We start from the raw sequence: 22126 nt of genomic DNA, 5'->3' as shown, positions 1-22126 counted from the left end.
GATTTTGCCTAAGCGGGACGAGGTGGCATTTCAGCTGAGAAAGTGATGAACGAGGAAAAAAGTTTTGCACAGTTGTTGCGCGTCGATAAATGTAATTTGCATTAGGAGAATATGATGTGGCCCACGATACATTATATAGTAAATTCGATTGGCCAAAACAGAGTTAGTCACTTTCAGCCAATGAAATTGTCTTGACACTATTTACGGGACTGCCCAGAATAAATCGACTGCATAGTGAAAGTCTGTCAAATGCCTTGTTTTGGGTTCCTCCCACCCACCCCAGCCCAATGATTGGACAATAAGTTTGGGTTCGCCAGTAACTTTGGGTGCAATGGCTCAGCCAGCCATACTCGCTCAAGCCATTCCAGCAGTCCCAGTGCAGCCAGGCAGCATGCAGAGCGGCGGGCGCGCGGGCGGCGCGCGCGGCGAGCGGCGCAACCCGCTGGTGAAGCAGCTCGTGCTGGAGAACGACCGGCCGGCCAAGATCAGCCACCTGAACTTCGGGCTGCTGTCGGACGTGGACATGATGCAGATGTCGGAGCTGCGCGTGCACTCGAAGGACCTTTTCCGCGTGCAGACGCGCGAGCCGGCGGCCGACGGCGTGCTGGACAAGCGCCTGGGCGTGTCCAACAAGAAGGACACGTGCGACACGTGCCACCTGAAGCTGGCGGACTGCGTGGGCCACTTCGGCTACATCAAGCTGGAGCTGCCGGTCTTCCACATCGGCTACTTCAAGGCCATCACGGAGATCCTGCAGAACATCTGCAAGAGCTGCAGCCGCGTGCTGCTGGCCCCCGCCGAGCGCGACGCCTTCCTGCGCCGCATGCGCGACCCCAAGGCCGACGTGCTGCGCCTCGTGGGGCTGCGCAAGAAGATCGCGGCGCTGTGCAAGAAGACCATCAAGTGCCCGCACTGCGACGCCATCAACGGCTCCGTGCGCAAGATCACCAGCACCACGCTCAAGCTCGTGCACGAGAAGTACCGCGCCAAGGCCACGCACGACCTGCGCAACGTGTTCGTGGCCCAGTTCGCCGAGGCGCAGGCCACAAACCCGGAGATCGGCGCGCACCTGCCCAAGGCGCAGGAGGACCTGAGCCCGCTCGTGGTGCTGCAGCTCTTCAAGGAGATCCCCGACCAGGACTGCGAGCTGCTCTGGGTGGACGCGGACAACGGCCGCCCCGAGAGACTCATCCTGAACTCGGTGCTGGTCCCACCCGTGTGCATCCGACCGTCCGTGGCCATGGACGGAGGCTCCGGTAGCAACGAGGACGACATCACCGTCAAGCTGCAGGAGATCGTGCAGGTGAACTTCGCGCTGCGGGCGGCGCTGCAGAAGGGCGCGTCGCTCAAGATGGTCATGGAGGACTGGGACTTTTTGCAGATTCAGGTGGCGCAGCTGATGAACGGCGACACCCCCGGGTTGGTCAAGCCGCCCGGGGCCAAGAGTGGAATCCGAGGACTGTGCCAGCGCCTCAAGGGCAAGCAGGGTCGCTTTCGTGGTAACCTGTCCGGAAAGCGTGTCGACTTTTCAGGTCGTACGGTCATCTCGCCCGACCCGAACCTGCGGATTGACCAGGTAGGTGTCCCCGAGCACGTGGCGAAGACGATGACATACCCGGAGAAGGTGACGCGCTACAACATTGAGAAGTTGCGCAAGTGTGTCGTGAACGGACCGAACGTGCACCCTGGTGCGAATATTATCCGTATCGAAGGACAGAAGTTTACGAAGAATTTGATGTACGGCGACCGCGCTAGTCTTGCTGATGAGCTCAAGATTGGCGATATCGTGGAGCGTCACATGGAAGACGGCGACATCGTGCTGTTCAACCGTCAGCCTTCGCTCCACAAAATGTCCATTATGTCCCACCGTGTGAAGGTGATGCCATGGCGGACGTTCCGATTCAATGAGTGTGTGTGCTCGCCGTACAATGCCGATTTTGATGGTGATGAAATGAACATGCATCTCCCGCAGACGGAGGAGGCTCGTACCGAGGCCATTACGCTGATGGGTGTGGAACAGAATCTTATCACGCCTCGTAACGGTGAGCCGCTGGTTGCAGCTACGCAGGACTTCCTTACGGCGTCTTACTTGCTCACCCAAAAAAATATCTTCTTCAACCGCGAGCAGTTCTGCCAGGTGATTTCGATTATGAGCGACGCGAACGAACACATTGAGCTGCCTCCGCCAGCGATCGTGCTCCCGGTGCGCCTTTGGACGGGAAAGCAGGTGATCAGCCTACTGGTGAAGCCCAACTCGCAGACGAAGGTGATGGCGAACCTGGAGCTCAAGGAGCGCAACTACACGAACAACAAGTACATGTGCTGGAAGGATGGTTACGTCTGCTTCCGGAACAGCGAGTTGATCTGTGGCAACCTGGGTAAGAAGACGTTGGGTGACGGCAGTAAGCAGGGTCTGTTTTACGTGCTGATTCGTGATCACGGATCTCATGAAGCTGCGCGCTGCATGAACAGGCTTGCCAAGCTGTGCGCGCGCTGGCTGGGTAACTTTAAGGGTTTCTCGATCGGTATTGATGACGTCACGCCTTCGGAGGAGCTTGCCAAGGAAAAGGAAAAGCTGTTGCAGGCAGGCTATGACGCAGCGAACAACTCCATCGAGGAGTACAGGCGTGGCAAGCTTTCTCTAAAGCCCGGTTGTAACGCTATTCAGTCTCTCGAGAGCGAACTCAACGGTCTCCTTGGTAAGCTGCGTGAGACTGCAGGTGCTGAGTGTATGCGCACATTGCCGTTCCACAACAATCCGCGTATCATGGCCGAATGTGGTTCTAAGGGTAGTGCTCTAAATATCTCGCAGATGATGGCGTGCGTGGGTCAGCAGTCGGTAGGCGGCAAGCGTGTTCCGGAGGGTTTCGTGAACCGTACGCTGCCTCACTTCCTGCCGCACGCTCTGCACGCCTCCGCCAAGGGATTCGTGGCCAACTCGTTCTACAGTGGACTGACGGCTACCGAGTTCTTTTTCCATACGATGGGAGGTCGTGAAGGTTTGGTCGATACTGCTGTGAAAACGGCCGAGACGGGTTACATGGCCCGTCGTCTCATGAAGGCATTAGAAGATCTATCCTGCCAGTACGATCAGACCGTGCGCAACTCCGAAGGCTCGGTGGTCCAGTTTACATACGGCGATGATGGTCTGAACCCCGCATACATGGAGGGTGATGACCGACCGGTTGATTTTCATCGCCTGCTGGAGCACATCCGTAACACATTGCCTGACCGCGAGTCCCCGGCCCTGCTGCCATTCGAGCTGCGTCGCCTGGGTATGCAGGTCGTGCAGCGTCCGCAGTTCCAGGCTATTCTGCCGACGGGTCGCAAGTTCTTGATTGAAATTGAGGAGTTCTTGGGTTCCGTTGCGAGTGAAATTGCTTCGAACCGTACTGGCTGTGGCATCGATTCGATGGACAAGGAGGTGAAGACGTACGCGTCTAAGCTTGAGAAGGCTTTTGACGACGATGAAGCGGCCAGCGTCCTTAAGACCAAGTCGGAGGCTGGGGATGGAACCAAAAAGGAAAAGAAAATCCAAGTGTCCACCAAGCTGGAAAAACTTGCTAAGCCCCATGGCCGACGTCGCTTGATGAAACCCGAGGCTGAGTCTGATGACGACACGGAGGATTCAGATGAGGACATGAGCATGGACCTGACCACGTACAAGCAGAAGGGACTGGACAAGGTGGGTCTGCCTGAATGGGAGCGCACTCGCTTTAAAACCGCGAAGGCTCGCACTGAGTGGACCAAGCGTGCTGGCAAGGACGGAACCGCTGAAAAGGAAGAGGCCGCGTGGTTGTTGTCGCACAATGTGTGCCGCATTACGGCGAAGCAGGTTGAAAAGTTGCTTGAGATCTCGCTGTATAAGTACAACCGCGCGGGCATGGAACCCGGTGAGGCTGTGGGTGCTGTTGGTGCTCAATCTATCTCAGAACCTGGCACGCAGATGACACTGAAGACGTTCCACTTCGCCGGTGTTGCTAGCATGAACGTGACTCTCGGTGTGCCGCGTCTCAAAGAGATTATCAACGCTTCCAAGGTCATCAGTACGCCCATTATCACAGCGGCGTTGGTGTGCAAGACGGACGAGCGTTCGGCACGTATCGTGAAGGGTCGAATCGAGAAGACGACGTTGGGTGAGATCGCAGTGCACATCAAGGAGGTGTTCGCGCGCGACCAGGCTTACCTATCGGTGAAGCTGGACCTGGCGGCGATCGAGCAGCTGCACCTGAACATTACGGCGCGATCTGTGCGCAACAGCATTCTGAACGCCGTCGGCGTGGGCCCACGTGGCGCGTTGCGGCTACTCAAGGAGCAGCACGTTCTTCTCAACGCGCGCTGCCCCGACAAACTGCGTCTATTGGCGCCTCCGAACTACAAGGGAGCCAAGGGTGACACGCGCGGTGCATACTTCGCTCTGCAGGCGCTCAAGGCTGAGCTTCCTGGTGTAATTGTGCAGGGTATCCCGACTGTCAACCGTGCCGTGATCAACTACGAAGAGGTGCAGGATGCGAGCGCAGCCAAGTCGCTCCACTTGCTCGTAGAGGGTTATGGTCTGGCTGAAGTGATGGGTATTCCGGGTGTGGATGGTCTTCACACGACCTCGAACCACATCATTGAGGTGGAGAAAACGCTTGGTATTGAGGCGGCACGCGAGCTTATCAGCTCCGAGGTGAACTACATCATGAGCGCGTACGGTATTGGTATCGACAGACGTCACCTGATGCTGTTGTCGGATATCATGACGTTCAAGGGCGAGGTGCTAGGTATCACCCGCTTCGGTATCGCTAAGATGAAGGAGAGCGTGCTAATGCTGGCTTCGTTCGAGAAGACTACCGACCACCTCTTCGACGCTGCAGTCCACTCGCGCACGGATGCTATCGTGGGTGTCAGTGAATGCATTATCATGGGTATCCCGATTCCGCTGGGCACGGGCATTTTCAAGCTGCTGCGCCAGGTCGAGAAGCCGCGTGTGCAGCAGCGGCGGCCGCTTCTTTCCGCTCAGCTATAGATCAACATGAGGCACACCTACGGACACACTAAGCAAAGGATAGCTAGATTTTGTAGTCTTGCTGTCTGCATACTACGCACTGTAACTCTTTACTTGCTATTGCCGATGGAGAATCACTCCGGTCTTTTGTGTTGCTGGCGATTGCCACTCTTCTGCTCTCGGCGCTTCCCTCGTCCTTTCCGCAGCAGATCGTCCGCGAGTCGCTCGAGAATCTGGTGCAGTGTGAAGTGGGGTAGTTGACACTCGCCAGGAGGCTTGGGGCAACACATTTGAGTGTACAGATCAGTGGTGGTAGGAGCGGATGGCGGGGCGTTTTCTTCGCCGCAGAACGCGTAACTTAGCGTCACCAGCACTGGCCGATTCAGCATCTCGAAGTTTTCGCGCGCAGCCTTCTTCAACACCTTAGTGTAGTTCTCAAACTTCCACCTCTTCGCTTTCACCGATTTCTTTGGCCCTCCAATTTGCTCCAGCAGACGCAGATGCATGTGCTCGCATCTCTCACCTCGGGATATCTGAGGACACTGCCCCTCCAAAAAGAACGGCACACAGTACATACCTGTCTGGTATGTGTACGGGATTCGATCTCGGAGGTTCCACGAGGGCAAGACGGAATACGCCGGTGGCATGGAATCAGACGTGGGTAGCAGTGCTGCTGCTCCATTCGTCCTCCTTGGCATGAAACCATACAGATCCACCGCAGACTTCTCGACGCCACGCTCAGTAGTAGCCAACAGCACCTCCACGCCACCCCGCCGTTTGCCGAAAGTGCTTGACCCGAAAGCATCATGTGGTCGCAGTAGATAGTTGCCGACTGGGACGTCTCTCAGCGCAGTGAACAGTATGGACAACCACTGGAATTTTGCCGCGGGACTGTGGGTAACAAGGATATCGCACAACTTAGTTCGAGCCCTCACACGGTATAAATGTTGAAACTTACTCAAAGCACTCGAGCGGAACAGTTTGCTGAGTCTTGTCGCCATAGATGAGCGACGACGGCGAATACGTCGTCCACGAGGTGATGACATCCTTCTTAGGATTGACCCGGGCTACGAGTACGGTGGAGCCCCCGCGAAGCCACGAATGAAGCCAGAAACGGCATCTCTCGCTCGTCGTTAGCTGCTCCTCGACGCCCAACAAGTTATAATCTGGTTTGACAAAAACACTCAAAGGCACAACTGCATGCTGCCTGTGCTGCTCTGGAGTGCCATCCGCTGCTGTAATCATGCCCGATTGCGTTGTGCTGCGCACTAGAATCCGCTTGTCATCAAGTTGCCAAATATGGTACGACGTTCGTCCGCCTGTTGAGTCCTGAACAATCGATTCAGTCTACAGCATAAACTGTTAGCTTGGTACTGCGCTTTTTCTGCCTAACTTATGAGATATTCCCACCTCGAAGCGTGATAGCAACGTAGCTCGTCCAGATTCTGCTACCTTTTCTCGTGTGCCCGGACTGTTACCTGGTAGCGGCCGATCCAAGAAGATACGCTTCTTTGATGCTCCTCCATGAATGATCGCTCGGCTTTTCATCGGAATCCCCCAACCAGCTGGCTGCATATCCCCAGACATCTCAACAAGTTAGTACGTACATTTAAGCTTGTCACGCTGCGCAGTCACTTTACCACGTGGGCGAAACGAGTCGATGTATCACTGTCAAAGAGTGTAATCAAAGTAGATGACGAAATAGCCAAGTCGCAGTCGTACTTCTCCATCAACTCTTCTGCTTGCAAGTCTGCTGAGATGGCTTGGCGCGGAGACACAACTTCCAACGAGAACCCACCACTCTCCTCAGATGCGGTCTTCAGCGGCTGATTGGACACAAGTTTCTCCAGGTTTATAGCGCAGCATGTGCCGCGAGCAGCAACCTCCTTGGCTTTAATTACACCTGACCCATTGGCACTCAGAGCACCCCCACTCGGCAGTTGCACTACTGCACACGGCTCAAACCAACGAGGATAGAGACGATAGATATCGTTCCAACATTGCGTCAGCATCGCTTCGTACTGCTCAACAAACAAGCGCGCAGCGAAACACACGTGAGTAGTACCCTCTCGTCCGTTTCCTCGCTTGCAGCGCACGTACCCAAGACATCGCAAGCGCTGGCACTTGCATCTCACTAGCTGCAGCTTCAGCAGCTAAGCCCCTCGCCATCATCCTGCAAAAGCTCACTTGCTCCAACTCAACCTCTGTTTTCATCTGCTTCCACTGCTTGGCCTCATCCGCTGAAAGTGCCAGCACCTCCGGTAATCCGCGCTACATGCACACAATACCCCAAACCAACAAAGCCGCCATTCGGCTCCGTCAGCTTCTCCAGCTCCGTCCCGACTCCGGCTATAGTCAAAAACTACCTATTCCGCACCTGTTGAGCCTGGAAGAGCTTGAGTTGCAGCATCAGGTATCGCTCATGTTCGGCCACCGAAATTCCTGAGACCCGTCGCCGCGCATTGTCAAGCTCCAACACTTTCTCGGGGCGCTGAATGCGGTTGGCCTCGATGGCCTCCACCAGAAGCATCACCAGGTGCTTCGTTTGCTTCTTGAGCTTCACGGCTGCAGAGCTTTTGCGACCAGAACTGGGCGCCGCCGACGTGACAAGAGTCCGCCGCCGGGTCTCCAGTTCCCCGTACAGACGCGACAAGTGGGTGTCTGCTCGGACGGAATAAGCTGCAAATTCATCGGCGGTGAAGAAGGACGTGCTGTCGGACGCGGCGGCGGCCTCGGGGCGGCGCTTGCGGCCGGCCAAAAGGGGCCGTGGGACTGCGAAGGCAGTCATCGGGCAGTCCGCGAGCCTTGGCGTCGAGTCCATCAGGCGTAAAGTGATATTTGTAAAGCGGTAGCCAATCAGATAATCAGCACACTGTACTTCAAAAAGTGCGGCCCGAATAGAGAATATCAAGGTGACGCACCTCTCTAGTTGCGGCAGTTGGTCACATGTTGCAGTTGGGAATTTCCTGAGTATGTTTGTGTGACGAGGTGTCTGGGAAAGTGATCCACGAGCAGAAAGGTTCTCGTCATTTGCCATTCCGCCCAGAACACACGAGATGGCTCGCTACTATGGGTACGAGCGGGAAAGCTACGCCTACAGCGACGAAAGGGAGCGTTCACGAGGGCGAAGTCACACTCGCAGCTCTCGTCGGGGCCGTCGTTCGCGTTCTCCTACCGAGTCGCCCTGGTCGCGAAATGTGCGTCAACGACGATCGTATCATGGTCGTCGCAGTCGAGCGCCAAGCCCTGAGCCCTACGACTCAGGCTGGAATGCCTCAATCTACGGCTTCCATCGCGAAAGAAGCCGTAGTCGAGACTCGAGAAGCCGTGGCGATAATGGTGGCCGACGCCGCGACGACAATTATTACGGTTACGATGGTTATGAAGCTCGGTGGCGGCGTACGTCTCGAAGTCGTTCGCGGCCTCGCCACCACGCGGAGCAATCCACTCACCGTGGGCGGCGAAGTCACTCACGAGGCCGAAACCGTGGTAGTGGTTCTCAGCAGCAACAAGCAAGACGAAGCCGTAGTCCGGACTGGAGAGGCCGTGCGGGCGATGGCCGTCACGAGGGCAATTACTATGGTAACGATGATTATGGTGCTCGAAGACGGCGTCCGTCTCGCAGTCGGTCGCGGACTCGCCATCACGCCGAGCGATTTTCTCAGCGTGAGCGTGGGTGGTCTGTTGTGACTCGGAGTTTCCTAGGCGATGAACGACCAGCTGCTCAAGCACCTTCACCCGATCGTGGACATACTGATGCCGAGTGGGCCGGCAGCTCCCACCCACTTCAGACGAGAAGTGATGATCCCTATGTGTGTACAAGCTTCGCTCTTTCATGTCGGGCGGGTGCTGGCAGCAGTGGAAGTGCGCAGCGCCTCCTGTCGAATTGCTACCGAGTTGTGCTGGATGCTGCCAAATGCTCGAGAATTTATCAGTACCACGTCACGGTCGAGCTCGGAGGCGAAGGTGGAGGAGGAGGCAAGCTGAAGTTTGGTGGTCGCCCATTGCTACGTCCGCTTCTGAGGCAAGTGGTTCACGATGCCATTGGGCAGAATCAAGATTTGTTCGGACGGATATTAGTAGTGCATGACGGAGCGAATGCTTTATTCACACCGACCGCGCTGCCTTTATCAAGTGAAGCTGTGGAATTAATTGTATGTTCGACTGCCAGGAATGGCTACGGAATCAATCCACCAAGAGTACCAAAGGGGAAAAAACGGTCATTTACAGTTCGTGTCCGTCTGGCTAAGGAACTAGAGACAAGCCTGCTGCTAGAAGCTTTCAGCAAGCCAGAAGTGGATGTGAAACCACTCGTATACGCTTTGAATGCAGTGGTGAAGGCTGGACTTGTTGGCTCTCGCGTTGAATATCAAGGGAATCTATACTCCAGAATCGATGCTTTGAATATGAACGGAGGTAGAGTGCTCTACAAAGGTCATCACCAAACCATTCGTCTTGGTGCTGGATCTCTTGTGCTGAATCTGAATAGAGTTTGGAGGGAGTTCTATGCTGAAGGCCCTCTGCTTGATGGCGTCAGCGATACGCTCGGTACTCGCCATTACGATGACATTCGCGTTGGTGACCTGCAGGGCCGACTTGCCCGTGCCGTCAAGCGGTTAGTGGTGCGAGTGACGCATCGCACCACCAACCTGAAAGAAATCATTGGGGTGTCCGCGTCGTCCGCGCGGTCGACAATGATTAACGTCGATGGCAACCCCGTGTCAGTGGAAAAGTACTTTATGGATCGCTACCACATTCGACTGCATTTCCCTAAGCTGCCTCTTGTGAACCTCGGTGGTAGAAATCCTGGTACCGAAAGCTGGGTCCCTATGGAGCTGTGTGAGTTAGCGCCTGGTCAACCTTACAGAGGGCCGGATCGGTCGAACACTTCTACCATCCGAATCAAGGCCGTAGTACGACCTGATGTCCGTATGAACGGGATCCAGCGCCTCCGCGAGTCACTTAACTTTGAGAGCGATCCCTTTCTGAAGGCATTTGGGCTTTCAGTTGCTGAGCGGATGGAGGGCGCTGGTGCTCGGGTGCTGGCTGCACCCGATATCAAGTATGGAAATTGTCTGCACCACCCACGAAATGAGTCATGGAACTTGCAGGGCAAAACGTTTGTGAAGCCCTGCACGCTGTCGAACTGGGGCGTTGTTGTCTGCAGAAGTATGAACGGTGACTACCCATGCGTGACCCGGCAAGTAGCCCAGCGGTTCGTTGCAACTTTGTGTCGAGAAGCTGTGAATCGTGGAATCCAGGTAGCAAATCGCAATCCTGTGTTAGTGTCGAGTGAAGATCGTCCACGTGGATCTCTCGAAAGCTGGCTGACGACGTGCCACGACCGCTTGGAGAGCAATCGGAGCTCTCGCGGAGATCCGCAGTTGATTATTGTGATTAAAGCCGACGAAGATGCCATGGAGTACCAGGAGATCAAACGCACCATGCACAGCATCTTAGGCATGCCATGCCAGTGTATCACGGCGGGGGTGCTGGCTCGTGCAAAGGTTCAGGTTCTCGCAAACATTTGCCTCAAGATCAACGCTAAACTAGGTGGCCGCAACGCAGAGTTTCCTGAAAGCACACTGCCTTTGATGCATGATGAGCCCACGATTCTCATCGGCGCAGATGTGTGCTACCCGAAGATGGACAAGGCGAATCGTCCGCCGATCTCGTCCGTCACTGCGTCGCTGGATCGGCACTCGTCCATGTATGCAGCCCGTTTATCGGTTCGAAGCAAACACAACGACTATTCTCACTTGCCACAGATGCTGTGGGAACTGTTCATCGAGCACTACAAGCATTCACGCAGACAGCCGAAGCACGTCGTGTACTATCGCAGCGGTGTGTCAGCCTCTCGAGTCGAAGATGTGGTGGAAGCTGAGATGCAGTCGTTGCGCAAGGCGTTCCGAATGCTTGCTGCGGACTACGAGCCCCGCGTGACGTTCGTGGTGGCTAACAAGCACCACCACGTGCGTTTGTTCGTCGCTGCCGGTGCCAGCCGCAACGAGAGAGACCGCAGCGGGAACCCCGTGCCGGGGACTATCGTCGACTCGGGGACGCTCGCGGACCCGCAGCGGATCGAGTTCTTCTTAATGGGCCACAGCGGGATCCAGGGCACGAGTGTGCCGACGCAGTACACGGTCATGGTGGACGAGAACGGTCTCTCTGCCGACCAGATCGAGGAGCTCACCTACCGCCTGTGCTACAGCTACGCCCGCTGCACACGCTCCGTGTCGATAGTTCCGCCGCTCTACTACGCTCAGCTGGCAGCTGAGCACGCGTTGGGATCTCTCTCCGACACGTCCGCGGATTGCTCCTCGACGTCGTCCAACATGGCGTCCACCTACACGCTCGCAGGACTGAGCGACAAGCTGGGAGGCGTCATGTTCTTCGTCTAGGGCCCCAAAGGCTGGGATTCCATGCGTACTAATCATTCTGTCGTCGTAATCAATGAAGTTGAAGTGCCCATTTGGACTTGGCAGTGCTAGCCCGTATTTATAGGCGCACGGAAGTCTCCTAAGATTAGCGCCGAGCCGAGGGCGTTGCCGCCGCTCGGGCTCGGCAGACCCGCAAGACCCGCCGCGCCCGCTGTTCCATGGACGACGGCAGGAGAATGACAGCGCACGCGAACGCCTCCCCGCCTGCCTCGTCCTCGGGCGGGGCGCCGCCGGAGCTGGCCAGCATCAAGGTCTTCTGCCGCCTGCGCCAGCAGAATCAGCTCGAGAAGCGCGAAGAGGCCGTGCAATGGTGCGTGGAGTCGTTGGTCTGCTGCCGTCGGTCGGTCGGTCATTAGCTGACGTTGCATTGTGTGTCTTTGTCTAATGGCTGCAGCACGACCGTCGTGGGGGGCAGGACCATGTTCCTGCGCAACGAGCGCTGCGAGGTGGACGAGATCCGCTGCACGTTCGACCGCGTCTTCGACATCAACTCGACGCAGGAGGAGGTCTACATCCACTCGGCCAAGCCGCTCGTGCACGAGTTCCTGCAGGGCTACAATTGGTGCGTTGTCTCCTTCAGCCTCCCTCCCAACTGCCGTCGCTCTACTAACCAGCTATGTATTCACTGATGCAGCACCATCTTCGCCTACGGGCAAACGGGCTCCGGCAAGACGCACACGATCCTCGGGCCCAAGGACGGCGTGCTGGTGAGCGCGGACGAGGAAGGCGGCATCATCTCGCGCGTCGCCAAGGACCTCTACGAGGAGGTGGAGCGCGCCAAGACTGATCCCATCGAGCTCAACGTGTCGTTCGTGGAGATCTACATGGAGCAGATCCGCGACCTGCTCAGCCCCAGCAGCAGCACCGGCAACATCGGGGCTCCGACGAACGGAGGACTCAAGATCCGCGAGAGCGCGCAGCACGGAGTGTACATCGAGGAGATGACGCGCATTCCCAGCAAGTCGGAAGCCGCCATGATGGAGCTGGTGAAGAGCGGCACTCTCAGTCGCGCCGTGTCGTCCACGCGCATGAACAAGGACTCGAGTCGGAGTCACACGATCCTCATGATATCCTGCGTTCGCCCTGTGAGCGGCCGACGTGCCACGATGTACATCGTCGATCTCGCTGGCTCGGAGCTGGTGAACAAGACTAACGCCAGCGGCCGGGTGCTGCAGGAAGCCAAGGCGATTAACAAGTCGCTCTCAGCTCTCAGCAACGTCATCAAGGCTCTTGGAGAAGGCAAGCGCCATGTGCCCTACCGTGACTCGAAACTCACGCGTCTGCTGCAAGACTCGCTCGGAGGCACTGCCAAAACCTGCCTCATCCTGGCGGCGTCGTGCAGCTCGTACAACATGGCGGAGACTATCTCCACGCTTCGCTTTGGACTACGCGCGAAGGAGATCAAAAACCCCGTTATTCAGCGGACCGACGGCGGAGACGTTGGTGCCGGCTTCGCGACGGGCATCATCTTCAAGGAGCTCTACCAGCGAGCGATGGAGGATATGGAAGCGAAGAACCGCAAAATCGACGAGCTCCAAAGACTGCTGGCTGCACAGTACCAGGAGAATCAGCACCCCGACGAAGCGGGGCTAACAGTAAACGGACTCGCGACGGTATCTGTGCAGGACATTGGCAAGCCTCAGGACACCGATGCCTCGGATGGTGACCACTCGAGCCAAGAAGGTGACAACGAAGAGGAGGACGGCGAGAGTGCCGACGATGATGAAGAGGGTGACGACGACCCGGCACAGACCGATGCCAAGAACATCACCAAGCTAGAGCTCGCGAACCAAGCGCTTGAGGAAGAAAACAAGCGGCTATTTGGCGTGCTGGAAACCCTCGAGAAAAAGCTTGATGAGGTTACAGTCGATTTGTCCACAGGCAGGCCGATACTAACTCTTTCAAGTGAGCTCCAAGGTGCTGGTCACCAGCCTGGTGAGGAGGACAGCACTAATGGTGGGGAATCTCGGGAAACTGCAGCGGCACCTTCGCTCAAGGTTTGGTTGGAGAGTGACAACTGGCGAAAATCTCTCGAGTCGCGATCTGAGCGCCAAGAATCGAGTCCTGCAAAGCAACAGCCTGCACAGACATCAGAAGTCATCTTGACAGGGACGGATAGCCATGATACCACGACGTCATTACCACCAGCTACGCAAGAGACTCTGAAAGCTCCGTCGCCCTTGAAGGAGGTGACCGCTGGCGCGGTACCCTCTCTGCAGGGGGCGATGCCTCCATGCACTAAGCCCGATTGCGTGCATCATGCCGACGCCGAAGCATTGTCTCGGCAGATTGTGGAGTTGAAGCTTCAGCTGCACTACCTGTCGGAAAACGCTCGGCTGTCGCTCAGCGGGGAGAGCTACAACATCATGATCGAGAACGCCCGCCTAAAGACGAGGATCGAGGAGCTGGAGTTCCAGGCGAACCTGTGCAACGTCGCGTGCAGTCAGCTCGAAATGAAGAACCGCGCGTGCGAGACGCGGCTGAGCAACCAGGAAACACACATCGGCTGTCTGCAGAACTCGCTGCAAGAGTACCAAGGGCTGTTCAAGCAGCAGATCATTATGTCGCAGGAGAAGTGCCGCTTGCTCACAGACGAGCTCGAGTTCTACAAGAAGCTGGCAAGGTGTAGCCAGGAGAGTTACCAGCACCTCGGCGGCGGCAACTCGCCCGGTCGCCGCAACAAAGGCAGGAGTCCCAGTCCGCGCAAGAACGCCAGCAGCGGAACCGGGGCCTCCACGTTCCCGTCACTCTCGCTCCTCGCCCGCGACGGCGTAGCGCCGAGCGACCCGCCGCAGTCGCCGTCCTCTGTGTGGCCAAGTTTCGGTTCGCTGTCCAGGTCCGGCTCCGACGCCACGCTGAGTGCAAGGGCGCAGCGGTTCATCGTCAAGCCGACCGGGGACAGAGCTGCAGGTGTCCCCGAGCCTCAGCCGACGGCATCTCCCGAGCAGTGGCAGAAGACAAGTGAGGAGGACTTGAGCCTCAGCTTGGACGAGTTGGCGCAGTCCGCCTCCCCCGTCACGTCCCCCGTCGCCTCCCCTGCAGTGCTGAGTAAGTAGAGTAGCCACAGCAGCGGAACACATCAGCTTGTTTCCTTTCCCCCTCTGCGGGTGCCTCTGCGCATTGATTGACTGCTCGTCTAGTGCTCGCCCGAGGACTGGCTGTTGGCGGCCGAGGGCAGCTTCTGCTGCGTCTTCTGCTCGTACTGCGCGGGCGTCCACGTCTTCATCTGCAGCGCGTGGATGCGCGTCATCTCCTCCTTCAGGCAGTCGTTCACGCGGCGCTGGCGCTCCAGAAGCGACTGGCCTGCGCACACAAGAGGCAGCGGCCGGTTGGTTAGCGCGACCCCCCTCCTCCCCCTCAACCAGCCACGGGACCGACCTTCAAAGCCTTCGTGCACCACCACGAGGCTGAACTTGCTGCCGCAGCCGTCGGACAGGTCCACGGCCTCCACCAGCGCCGCGCCGATCTCCTGGCGGATCTTGGTCTCCAGCTGAGCAGGCGTCACCACGTCCATCGACCCTGTTGCTTGATGAGTGCCCAACACAAGAAGACGGTTATTTCAGGACAGACGCATCTGCGTCCCGCAATATTTGCACAGCGGATGGGTAGAGTACAAGTACAACTTCAATTTACACAATTTACAATGTACATGTGCTGATGAAGTCGGTGCTCTCGCGACTCTCTGACGGCCGCTCGGGCGACATCAACAGCGGAACCGCACAAAAGTGGGTGTTGTTGGTCTGCATCCCGGACGCCTCGAAAGTTGCTACCCGGTCTCGGTCTTTGGCTAAAGTTTCGGCGTTGTGGGTCAGGAAAGAAACCGAGTAGCCAACGAGTGTCAAAATGCAGCCCAGTTGTGCTGCTGCTCGCATCTGCGTGGCCGAGTAGTCTTGCTCTGGGAGGCAAACCACACTTCATAGTCAGCATAGCATACGAGGGATAAGCAGTCGAAGTGGCGCGGACGCACCATAATTCCATAGCTTCGTGTAGACATCATTATACTTCATCGCCACACGACAGTACTCTTGACCCAAGTCGCGTTCCAGGCACTGGATCAGCCAACACCGCGCTGTAGTTAGCAGTAAATTTCAGGAGGAAGAAAGTGTTGTGCAATGCACCTGGTCTATTGTGAGCCGTTTGAAAGGCTGGACAACGCTGAGGCCGATGGGCAAGTACAGCAGGAACGCCACAAAAAACAAGGCGCTGCAGATAGCTTGGAGTCGGAACGTACGCCGCATGCCTCTGAGTTTCGTGTCAGCATCGATGTCCTCAAAATCGCAGATCACTGGGATTTCCCCCGCTGTTGTTTCAGGAACCTTGGCGCTTTGGACAAGCTTATGGCTAACATAAGTCTGTATGCACCAGAAAAGGTCGTGTTAGCTAGAACTCCACCGACACTAGAAAATGTACCTACGTTGAGAAAGATAGCGATCGTTTCGAGCAGGAAGAACCAGTACGCGGCATTATTATGCAGTGACGGGTACGACGATGTGCTGAAGAAAGCCTGACCAAGGAATGGCGCAAAGCACGCCTCAGTGACCTCGAAGCTATGACCATCGTGCATTCCCAGGCTGTCACGTACAAGTATCGGCAGGCCGATGGTGGAGATAATACCACTGAAAGTACACGCCCTCGCAGTCCACAGCACCGACGTCGAGACGTGACCGAGCAGCGTGGGGATTCGTAACGCTGAACTCTGGAATTGGTAATTGAAGTACCAAGTTGCGCACAGTGCAATCGCCACGATGGTAAGACCGACGCAGAACACATAGTAGCCGGGTGAATCTGCATCCACAGGCATCAAACAAGGGTCAGTCTCCACAGTAACACAGCAGTAAAAGACGTTTGACGCACCACGGCCCAGGTCGGAGAAGTATGGCCACGTGAGACCGCCGGTGTAGACCTTGTTCATCTTGGCGACCACCAGGCAGGTTACGAGCGTGAGAACCACCGTCCCCGACGCCACCACGGGCGCGGCACGACGCAAGTGCCGCGTCGCGACGCCCATTTCTGGCCGGCTTAGTGACGCCACAATGTGAACAGCGCAGACTTCTCACTCTGATCACCGGCGCGCCAGCGAAGCCGCCGGGTAATTGCAGTATATAGCAGAATAAGACGGCACGGCCCACCGTCAACACGCTGCGAAACCATCGCCAGCTGCCTGGGTTGCGTCTGACAACTCGAAACCTCCAGCGGCAGCACTCGCTCCGCTCGCTCCATCTGTGCGTCGTCGCTACAGCAGCTAACAGCCGACGCCACCTTTTCATCGGTCGAGCCCCACCTTTTCATCGGTCGAGCCCCACTGAATTTTGTGGGTTGACTATTTAGTCAACCCGTGGGCGGTGTATCCAGTGTTGCGTGTGCGTGTCAAAAGCTTACAATTACGTTGATTCGTTTGGTTCTGCTCTCGCCCTGCAGCGATTAAATACGTTCCGGGGCCTAACTCGTTCTCTCTCTCCTCTCACAGTCTACTGGCACTCTTGGTCACGAAGTAGTTGGCCATGGCGTTCGCGTAGGACGCGTCGGTGGCGTCCGTGCAGCGGTCGGCGCGCTCGGCCTGGTGGTCTGTCGGCAGCATGCGGTGCGCGCTGCGGTTCTCGCCCGAGATGCGCGTGCGGTCGTAGATGGAGCGCTGGCTGTGCGCCACGCGCAGCAGCGCCTCGTCCAGCAGCTTCTCGTGCCGCGACACCGGCGTGCTGAGCGTGCGCGTGAAGGGCGGCGTCTCGCCCAAGTGCTTGGCCAAGTTGCGCGCGTACAGGGCCTCGAGGTCGTCGCTGCAGCTCTCGCGGCGGTCCACGGGGAGCATGCGGTGCGCCGTGCGGTTCTCGCCCGACATGCGCGAGTGCTCGTAGATGGTGTGGCGGCTGTGCGCCAGCTGCAGCAGCGCGACGTCGAAGCCCGAGTCGTGGCGGACGAGTGCGGGCGCGAGGGACATGGCGGCGAGTGGAGTGGTGTGGATGTGATGTGCGCTTGTCTGCGTGAAGGCAAATTGCGGAATGGCTCAATCTTAGCGGCGACCGTTGCCGTTGCCATGCTTCTGCAACACAGACAAGTTGAAGTCTCTCGAACGGCATGGCCATGACGGAAGGCAGGCTACGACGAAACTCGGCAGCAAAGGCGCGCGCGTCACCAGGCCGTTTTTATCGACATGGCGAGAAACGCGGCGCGTCATGTCGGCGGTTTAACTTAACTTTAGTCGTTTAGTTCGGAGCATGCAAACCGCCGGACGCCGCTGCCGCGGTCTATGCATGCGCGCGCACTCGAGCAAGCCGACAGGGGCTGGCTTCGTCGAGTTCTCGTGGTGAATGATGCCCCGCGCGCGCGAGAAAAGTGAGGCCTGTGCAATGGAGGAGACCACGAGCGTCAAAAGACACGACTCCGCACTCCTGCTTGGTGCAGAAGACGGATCGACAATGGCAACGGTGACATTGTGCAGCTACTGCAGCTCATGAGAGAAGATACTAATGCCGGTCACCCACTGTGGATGCATTACGATTACCGGTTTACAGGCTGCATCTTGCTCTGGTGCTTCTTTGTTGCTCAAAAGTATCAGTCTTTCATTGCCCGCAGCACCTCGACCCCAATGTAGATTACTGGTGGTACGGCGCGAGAGCTACACTTTCTACTTGAGCTGGAGCGACTGGGATGAAGTATCAGTGCGCGATAACCAGCGGAGTATTAAGCCAACCGCACCTGAGCACTAATGCAGCAGGCTTACCGGTGTTTTTGCCAACTGCCTCAGCCCCCGCGGATCAAGCACCAACCGCAAAGGAAATACTATAAAGGAAACGCAAACAAACACACACATACCGTTAGAAAATATCCTCAGAATGGTGTTATACGCTCGAATCGGTTCATATCTTCTAACGGGTTTGTATTGAGAGACAACTTGACTGGCAAGGTAGACGCTGGCACAGTCACTCCTGCAAGAGCCACGTTAGGCTCAGACTCCCTACAAAAGAGAAGCGCGTCATACCTTGAAGAGTCGGGACGCTTAGCTGCGTTGTCAGCCCAGCTCCTGCTGATTCAGCGAATAAATGTCCGCACATGCGAGCACCTTCACTTTGGGGTGGTGCAGATAGCCTGGACGATACTTAAATAGTATTTTATCTCCGCGGCCCTCTGAGTCCCAGAGTCTGGAAGCTGCACGAGGATGTGGACATCGCCTCCTCCGAGAGTGCGCGACGTTAGAAAGTCGAACTCGCCCGGGGATCCAAATCCATCATAAGACCTCCACGCAGTAGTTCCTGCGTTTGCTGCTGGTAGTCGTCGCTTGTAGCGTTGAGCGTCCTGAATGTCCACGCCGACGATGCTGTCGCCTTCCAGCGTGCAGAAGACCATCTTCGTCACCTCTCCGAGTTGGTTGGCAGACAACGATGAGACTGAGGCGAAATTGCGGGTCCTCGAGAGCGATGGTCACTTCAACTTCCAAATATTCTAAATCAAGGTTGTATTCAAACCCAAAACAAGGTACGAGGTAACTCACAGCTCGCCACTTCACAATCGACCGACATGGCGACGGGCGAGGCGCTGCTCGCGCGGCTCTCGAGCCTCTTCCAGCAGGACCCTCTCATGTGCGTCGCATCCAGACAATAGACTTCAGCGAGAGCGCCCTCACCCAGCGCGTAGTGATCGCTAACGCATGTTGTCGTTGCCTCAACAGAGACGAGGTCGGCCTGCTCTTCGGCGTCGAACAGAGCGACCTGACGCCCGAGAGCGCCTTCTTCCTGGAGGAGCACAAGCTCGGCGTGGCTTTTGCCGCTGGTATCCCGCTGTTCCAGGCCGCGCGCACGCAGTTCCACCCGTTGAATGCGCTCCTGGAGCAGGAGGCGGCTGAAATCACCGAGTCGGTGGACTGCGGACGTCGTGCCCAGTTGCTGCACTGCACGCGCGCCATCCTCCTCATCAGCGCCGACTTTTACACGGCGTGGAACACTCGGTGAGAGAATTGATGAAGCTGCTGTGGAGATGCACCGGGTGTGTATTGACTGACCAGTGCTGCCGTTGTTGTTGTTGTTGCTGCTGCTGCTGCTGTTCTTGTTGCTGGAGAGCAGGAAATCGTTCGTGACGCGCGGGTGGCTAAGTGCCCAGGACGAGGTGACGTTCACCAATCTGGTCTTCACGCTGCATCCCAAAAGCATTGATACGTGGGCGTATCGGTAAGTCGCAGGGCGATATCTTGACAACGTTAGATAGGGTGATTTACTTGGTGCTGTCGCTGACAATGGGGCTGAGGCTGTAGGCGTTGGCTTGCGATTCGGCTGTGTGATTCCCTCTCTGGGGACGACCTCCGGTTGTTTTTCGAGCAACAGATCGAAATTTGCAGTCGGCTGGCAGAGCAAAAGCCACGGAATTATCATGCGTGGAGCCTACGCCATTGGGTCGTATCTCGTCTTCCACTCGACTTGACGCTCAAGGAGCTCGAAGACATGGAAACATGGTGTAGAACGCATGTCACCGATCATTCAGGCTGGAATCACCGGCAGCACACTTTGAATGAGCTCACCAAAAGGTACCAAGCCGACGGAGATGCCGGTGATGTCACCAAGAACCTGGTTCTCGCGGAATACCAGTTTGTGTCAGATATCATGGCGCCGTATCCGAGTCACGAGGCATTATGGTGCCATCGGCGCTATGTGGTGCAGCGTTTGCTTCAGCTGGTAAAGAATAGCTCCGCTCGTGTCGACCAAGTGTCAGCGGATGAACTCATCTCTCGTGTGCAAGAAATTATCTCTGATACCAAACCTGAGTCAGTCGAAGCTGCAGCACTTGTTGTATCTTGGAGCGAGTCCTTCAAGATACTAAGCGATGATGTTATGAACTGGTGTTCCGTTCTTGGCGTAATTTTGCGCGAGATTGAGACCGCTTGGAGGTGTGGAAACCAATTTCCTCGGCGGTACGCTGCCTGGTGCCTTGCACGGCTACGCGTATTCTTGCGCGGAAGGTGGGCTCAAGACGAAACGCTGGCACATGAGCTGAGTTCGTTGGCGTCCACCCTACAAAAGCACTTGGTTCAGAAAGACAGTGTGCTAGAAGATCTGTGGCGTCGCATGTAATAATGAATTGAACATCGAGAAGAACGTGTGCATTCCTCGCCTGCTGCTTGTATTGCTTTCGCTGATCTTTGCTATGCCAGCAACAAACGAACAACCGTACCAAATCCAACTGCTAACGCTTTCAAAACTGACGAGCCTCCGTACGTGAACGTCACGCTACACTTAAGCAACATCGGACGCCTTCGAGACGAACTTCGCGATGCCATTGACAATCGTGCCTGGAGAGAAGTGATACAGCAGGCGCAGCTCCCACTCGGTGCCCATGCCGTACTGCTGATAAATATCCTTTAATGTCACAAAGTCCTCCAGCTCCTGGTCGCACTGAAGGTCCTGTCGGATAGCAACGTCACCGCTCTTTCGTGCCTTGGCCGCTTCAGACAACCCACTCAGCGAGCAGTTCACGGTAGGCAATACGATGCACATATTGTCGTACTCATCCAGCTTGAGAAGAGCGGCGAGGTGTTTCTTCAAGTGACGGATCTTGAGCTTGGCGAACGTCGTGAACAGCGTGCGCTCCAGCTTGGGCGCGTCGGGCTGCTCATCCTCGTGCAGAAGCACACGCAGAGTCACTCGATCGCTCTCCTTGGGCTTCGAAGAGGCAGCAGTCGACGCCACGCGCTGTTTCTTGCGCGCGCTTTCGTCCTCCGACGCCGCAGCCGACGTCGGCGCGGTCTCACTAGGCGAGCCACCTCCAGGCGAGTTCCGCTTCTCTCCGACCGGCGGCGAGGCGCCGCTGGAGCCGTTCGACGGAGATGACGGACGCGACGACGAAGCTGAGGCGGTGCCCTCCGGTTTCTTCCGGCCTCCCTGTTCACCACCACCACAAACCCCATCAGTCTCTCAACAAATACAACAATCTCCCAAGGCCACGTACATGGCGACGCGACGCGGCCTGGCTGAGCACGCCCATGCGCGTGCTCTCCGTGTAGGCGTTGTTGAAGTGCCGCGTGCGGTTGAGCTGCTGGATGATCTGGTCCTCGTTGCGCTCGAACTCGGCCAGGTTGGGGTGGATCTTGCTGATGAGCGCGTCGAAGTTGGTGTCGGGCCGCAGCGAGCGCTTGGACGGGATGTGGATGCGGCACGACGGGCACTCGCGCTTGCTCTGGCGGATGGCGGTGGAGATGCACTCGCCGCAGAAGCGGTGCAGGCACTCCATGACCACCATCGTCTCCTTGATGATGCCCAGGCAGATGGGGCACGTCAGGTCGGCGTTGAGCTGCCGCACGGACAGCGTCTTGGTGGCCGCCGGGTCCGTCACGGGCGCGCGCGGCTGGCGGTAGATCTCGAAGAGCGTGCAGTCGTCCACCAGCTCCACCTCCTCGTAGCGGGAGCGCTTGCTCAGCTGGCAGTTGGGCGTCTGCCGCACCAGGTTGTCGTACTCCTCGCGCGTGAAGGTGTACGGGTTGCGCGGCGGGCTCTGCTGCTGCTGGTGCGCCATGGCTGCCTGCCTGCCTGCCCCAACCGTTGGCAACAGCTTGCCCAGTACTTCGCTTATCCGCCTTTGCCGCCTATTTCTGAGCTCTTAGCGCGATAAGCTGTCGCAGTCGGCAGTATTCGTTTTGGCAGGTTGTATATACACAAGAGCTACACCAACATGACGTTTGCCACACCAGCTTTGCCTTCACTTGCACTTTGTACTT

At 57.0% G+C, this 22126-nt stretch overlaps 10 protein-coding genes across 10 annotated transcripts; 5 read left to right on the top strand and 5 right to left on the bottom strand.

The window, feature by feature from the left end:
* Positions 1–391: 391 nt before the first annotated feature.
* IUM83_16060 (DNA-directed RNA polymerase III largest subunit) lies at positions 392–5011 on the top strand (the record flags this gene model as incomplete). Its single annotated transcript, XM_067940915.1, has 1 exon — positions 392–5011. The coding sequence occupies one exon, from the start codon at positions 392–394 to the stop codon at positions 5009–5011; it is 4620 nt and encodes a 1539-aa protein (XP_067781897.1).
* Positions 5012–5124: 113 nt separating this feature from the next.
* Positions 5125–7811, bottom strand: IUM83_16059 (fact complex subunit; the record flags this gene model as incomplete). Its single annotated transcript, XM_067940914.1, has 6 exons — positions 5125–5881; positions 5949–6337; positions 6401–6559; positions 6631–7011; positions 7091–7261; positions 7368–7811. 6 exons carry the CDS (start codon positions 7809–7811, stop codon positions 5125–5127), a joined length of 2301 nt encoding a protein of 766 aa, XP_067781956.1.
* Positions 7812–8185: 374 nt separating this feature from the next.
* IUM83_16058 (uncharacterized protein) lies at positions 8186–8680 on the top strand (the record flags this gene model as incomplete). Its single annotated transcript, XM_067940913.1, has 1 exon — positions 8186–8680. The coding sequence occupies one exon, from the start codon at positions 8186–8188 to the stop codon at positions 8678–8680; it is 495 nt and encodes a 164-aa protein (XP_067781936.1).
* A 2078-nt stretch (positions 8681–10758) lies between these two features.
* Positions 10759–11267, top strand: IUM83_16057 (Argonaute5 (AGO5); the record flags this gene model as incomplete). The annotated part of the gene is made up of 2 exons (XM_067940912.1): positions 10759–11133; positions 11202–11267. The coding sequence occupies 2 exons, from the start codon at positions 10759–10761 to the stop codon at positions 11265–11267; spliced, it is 441 nt and encodes a 146-aa protein (XP_067781937.1).
* Positions 11268–11588: 321 nt separating this feature from the next.
* Positions 11589–14486, top strand: IUM83_16056 (kinesin-like protein; the record flags this gene model as incomplete). The annotated part of the gene is made up of 3 exons (XM_067940911.1): positions 11589–11740; positions 11825–11992; positions 12065–14486. The coding sequence occupies 3 exons, from the start codon at positions 11589–11591 to the stop codon at positions 14484–14486; spliced, it is 2742 nt and encodes a 913-aa protein (XP_067781961.1).
* An 80-nt stretch (positions 14487–14566) lies between these two features.
* IUM83_16055 (Bola-like protein) lies at positions 14567–14944 on the bottom strand (the record flags this gene model as incomplete). The annotated part of the gene is made up of 2 exons (XM_067940910.1): positions 14567–14733; positions 14809–14944. 2 exons carry the CDS (start codon positions 14942–14944, stop codon positions 14567–14569), a joined length of 303 nt encoding a protein of 100 aa, XP_067781963.1.
* Positions 14945–15068: 124 nt separating this feature from the next.
* Positions 15069–16438, bottom strand: IUM83_16054 (uncharacterized protein; the record flags this gene model as incomplete). The annotated part of the gene is made up of 6 exons (XM_067940909.1): positions 15069–15325; positions 15398–15479; positions 15549–15782; positions 15845–15934; positions 16013–16215; positions 16285–16438. The coding sequence occupies 6 exons, from the start codon at positions 16436–16438 to the stop codon at positions 15069–15071; spliced, it is 1020 nt and encodes a 339-aa protein (XP_067781962.1).
* Positions 16439–16891: 453 nt separating this feature from the next.
* On the bottom strand, positions 16892–17365 carry IUM83_16053 (uncharacterized protein; the record flags this gene model as incomplete). Its single annotated transcript, XM_067940908.1, has 1 exon — positions 16892–17365. The coding sequence occupies one exon, from the start codon at positions 17363–17365 to the stop codon at positions 16892–16894; it is 474 nt and encodes a 157-aa protein (XP_067781958.1).
* Positions 17366–18942: 1577 nt separating this feature from the next.
* Positions 18943–19593, top strand: IUM83_16052 (prenyltransferase alpha subunit repeat-containing protein 1 protein; the record flags this gene model as incomplete). The annotated part of the gene is made up of 3 exons (XM_067940907.1): positions 18943–19004; positions 19094–19369; positions 19485–19593. 3 exons carry the CDS (start codon positions 18943–18945, stop codon positions 19591–19593), a joined length of 447 nt encoding a protein of 148 aa, XP_067781957.1.
* A 1055-nt stretch (positions 19594–20648) lies between these two features.
* IUM83_16051 (E3 ubiquitin-protein ligase RING2-A) lies at positions 20649–21924 on the bottom strand (the record flags this gene model as incomplete). Its single annotated transcript, XM_067940906.1, has 2 exons — positions 20649–21293; positions 21361–21924. 2 exons carry the CDS (start codon positions 21922–21924, stop codon positions 20649–20651), a joined length of 1209 nt encoding a protein of 402 aa, XP_067781960.1.
* Positions 21925–22126: the final 202 nt, after the last annotated feature.

This window comes from Phytophthora cinnamomi (assembly GCF_018691715.1).
Source record: "Phytophthora cinnamomi strain GKB4 chromosome Unknown Contig112, whole genome shotgun sequence".
NCBI lineage: Eukaryota > Oomycota > Peronosporomycetes > Peronosporales > Peronosporaceae > Phytophthora > Phytophthora cinnamomi.
Note: the sequence above shows the minus strand (reverse complement) of the source record. Positions and strands in the feature narration are given on the sequence as shown.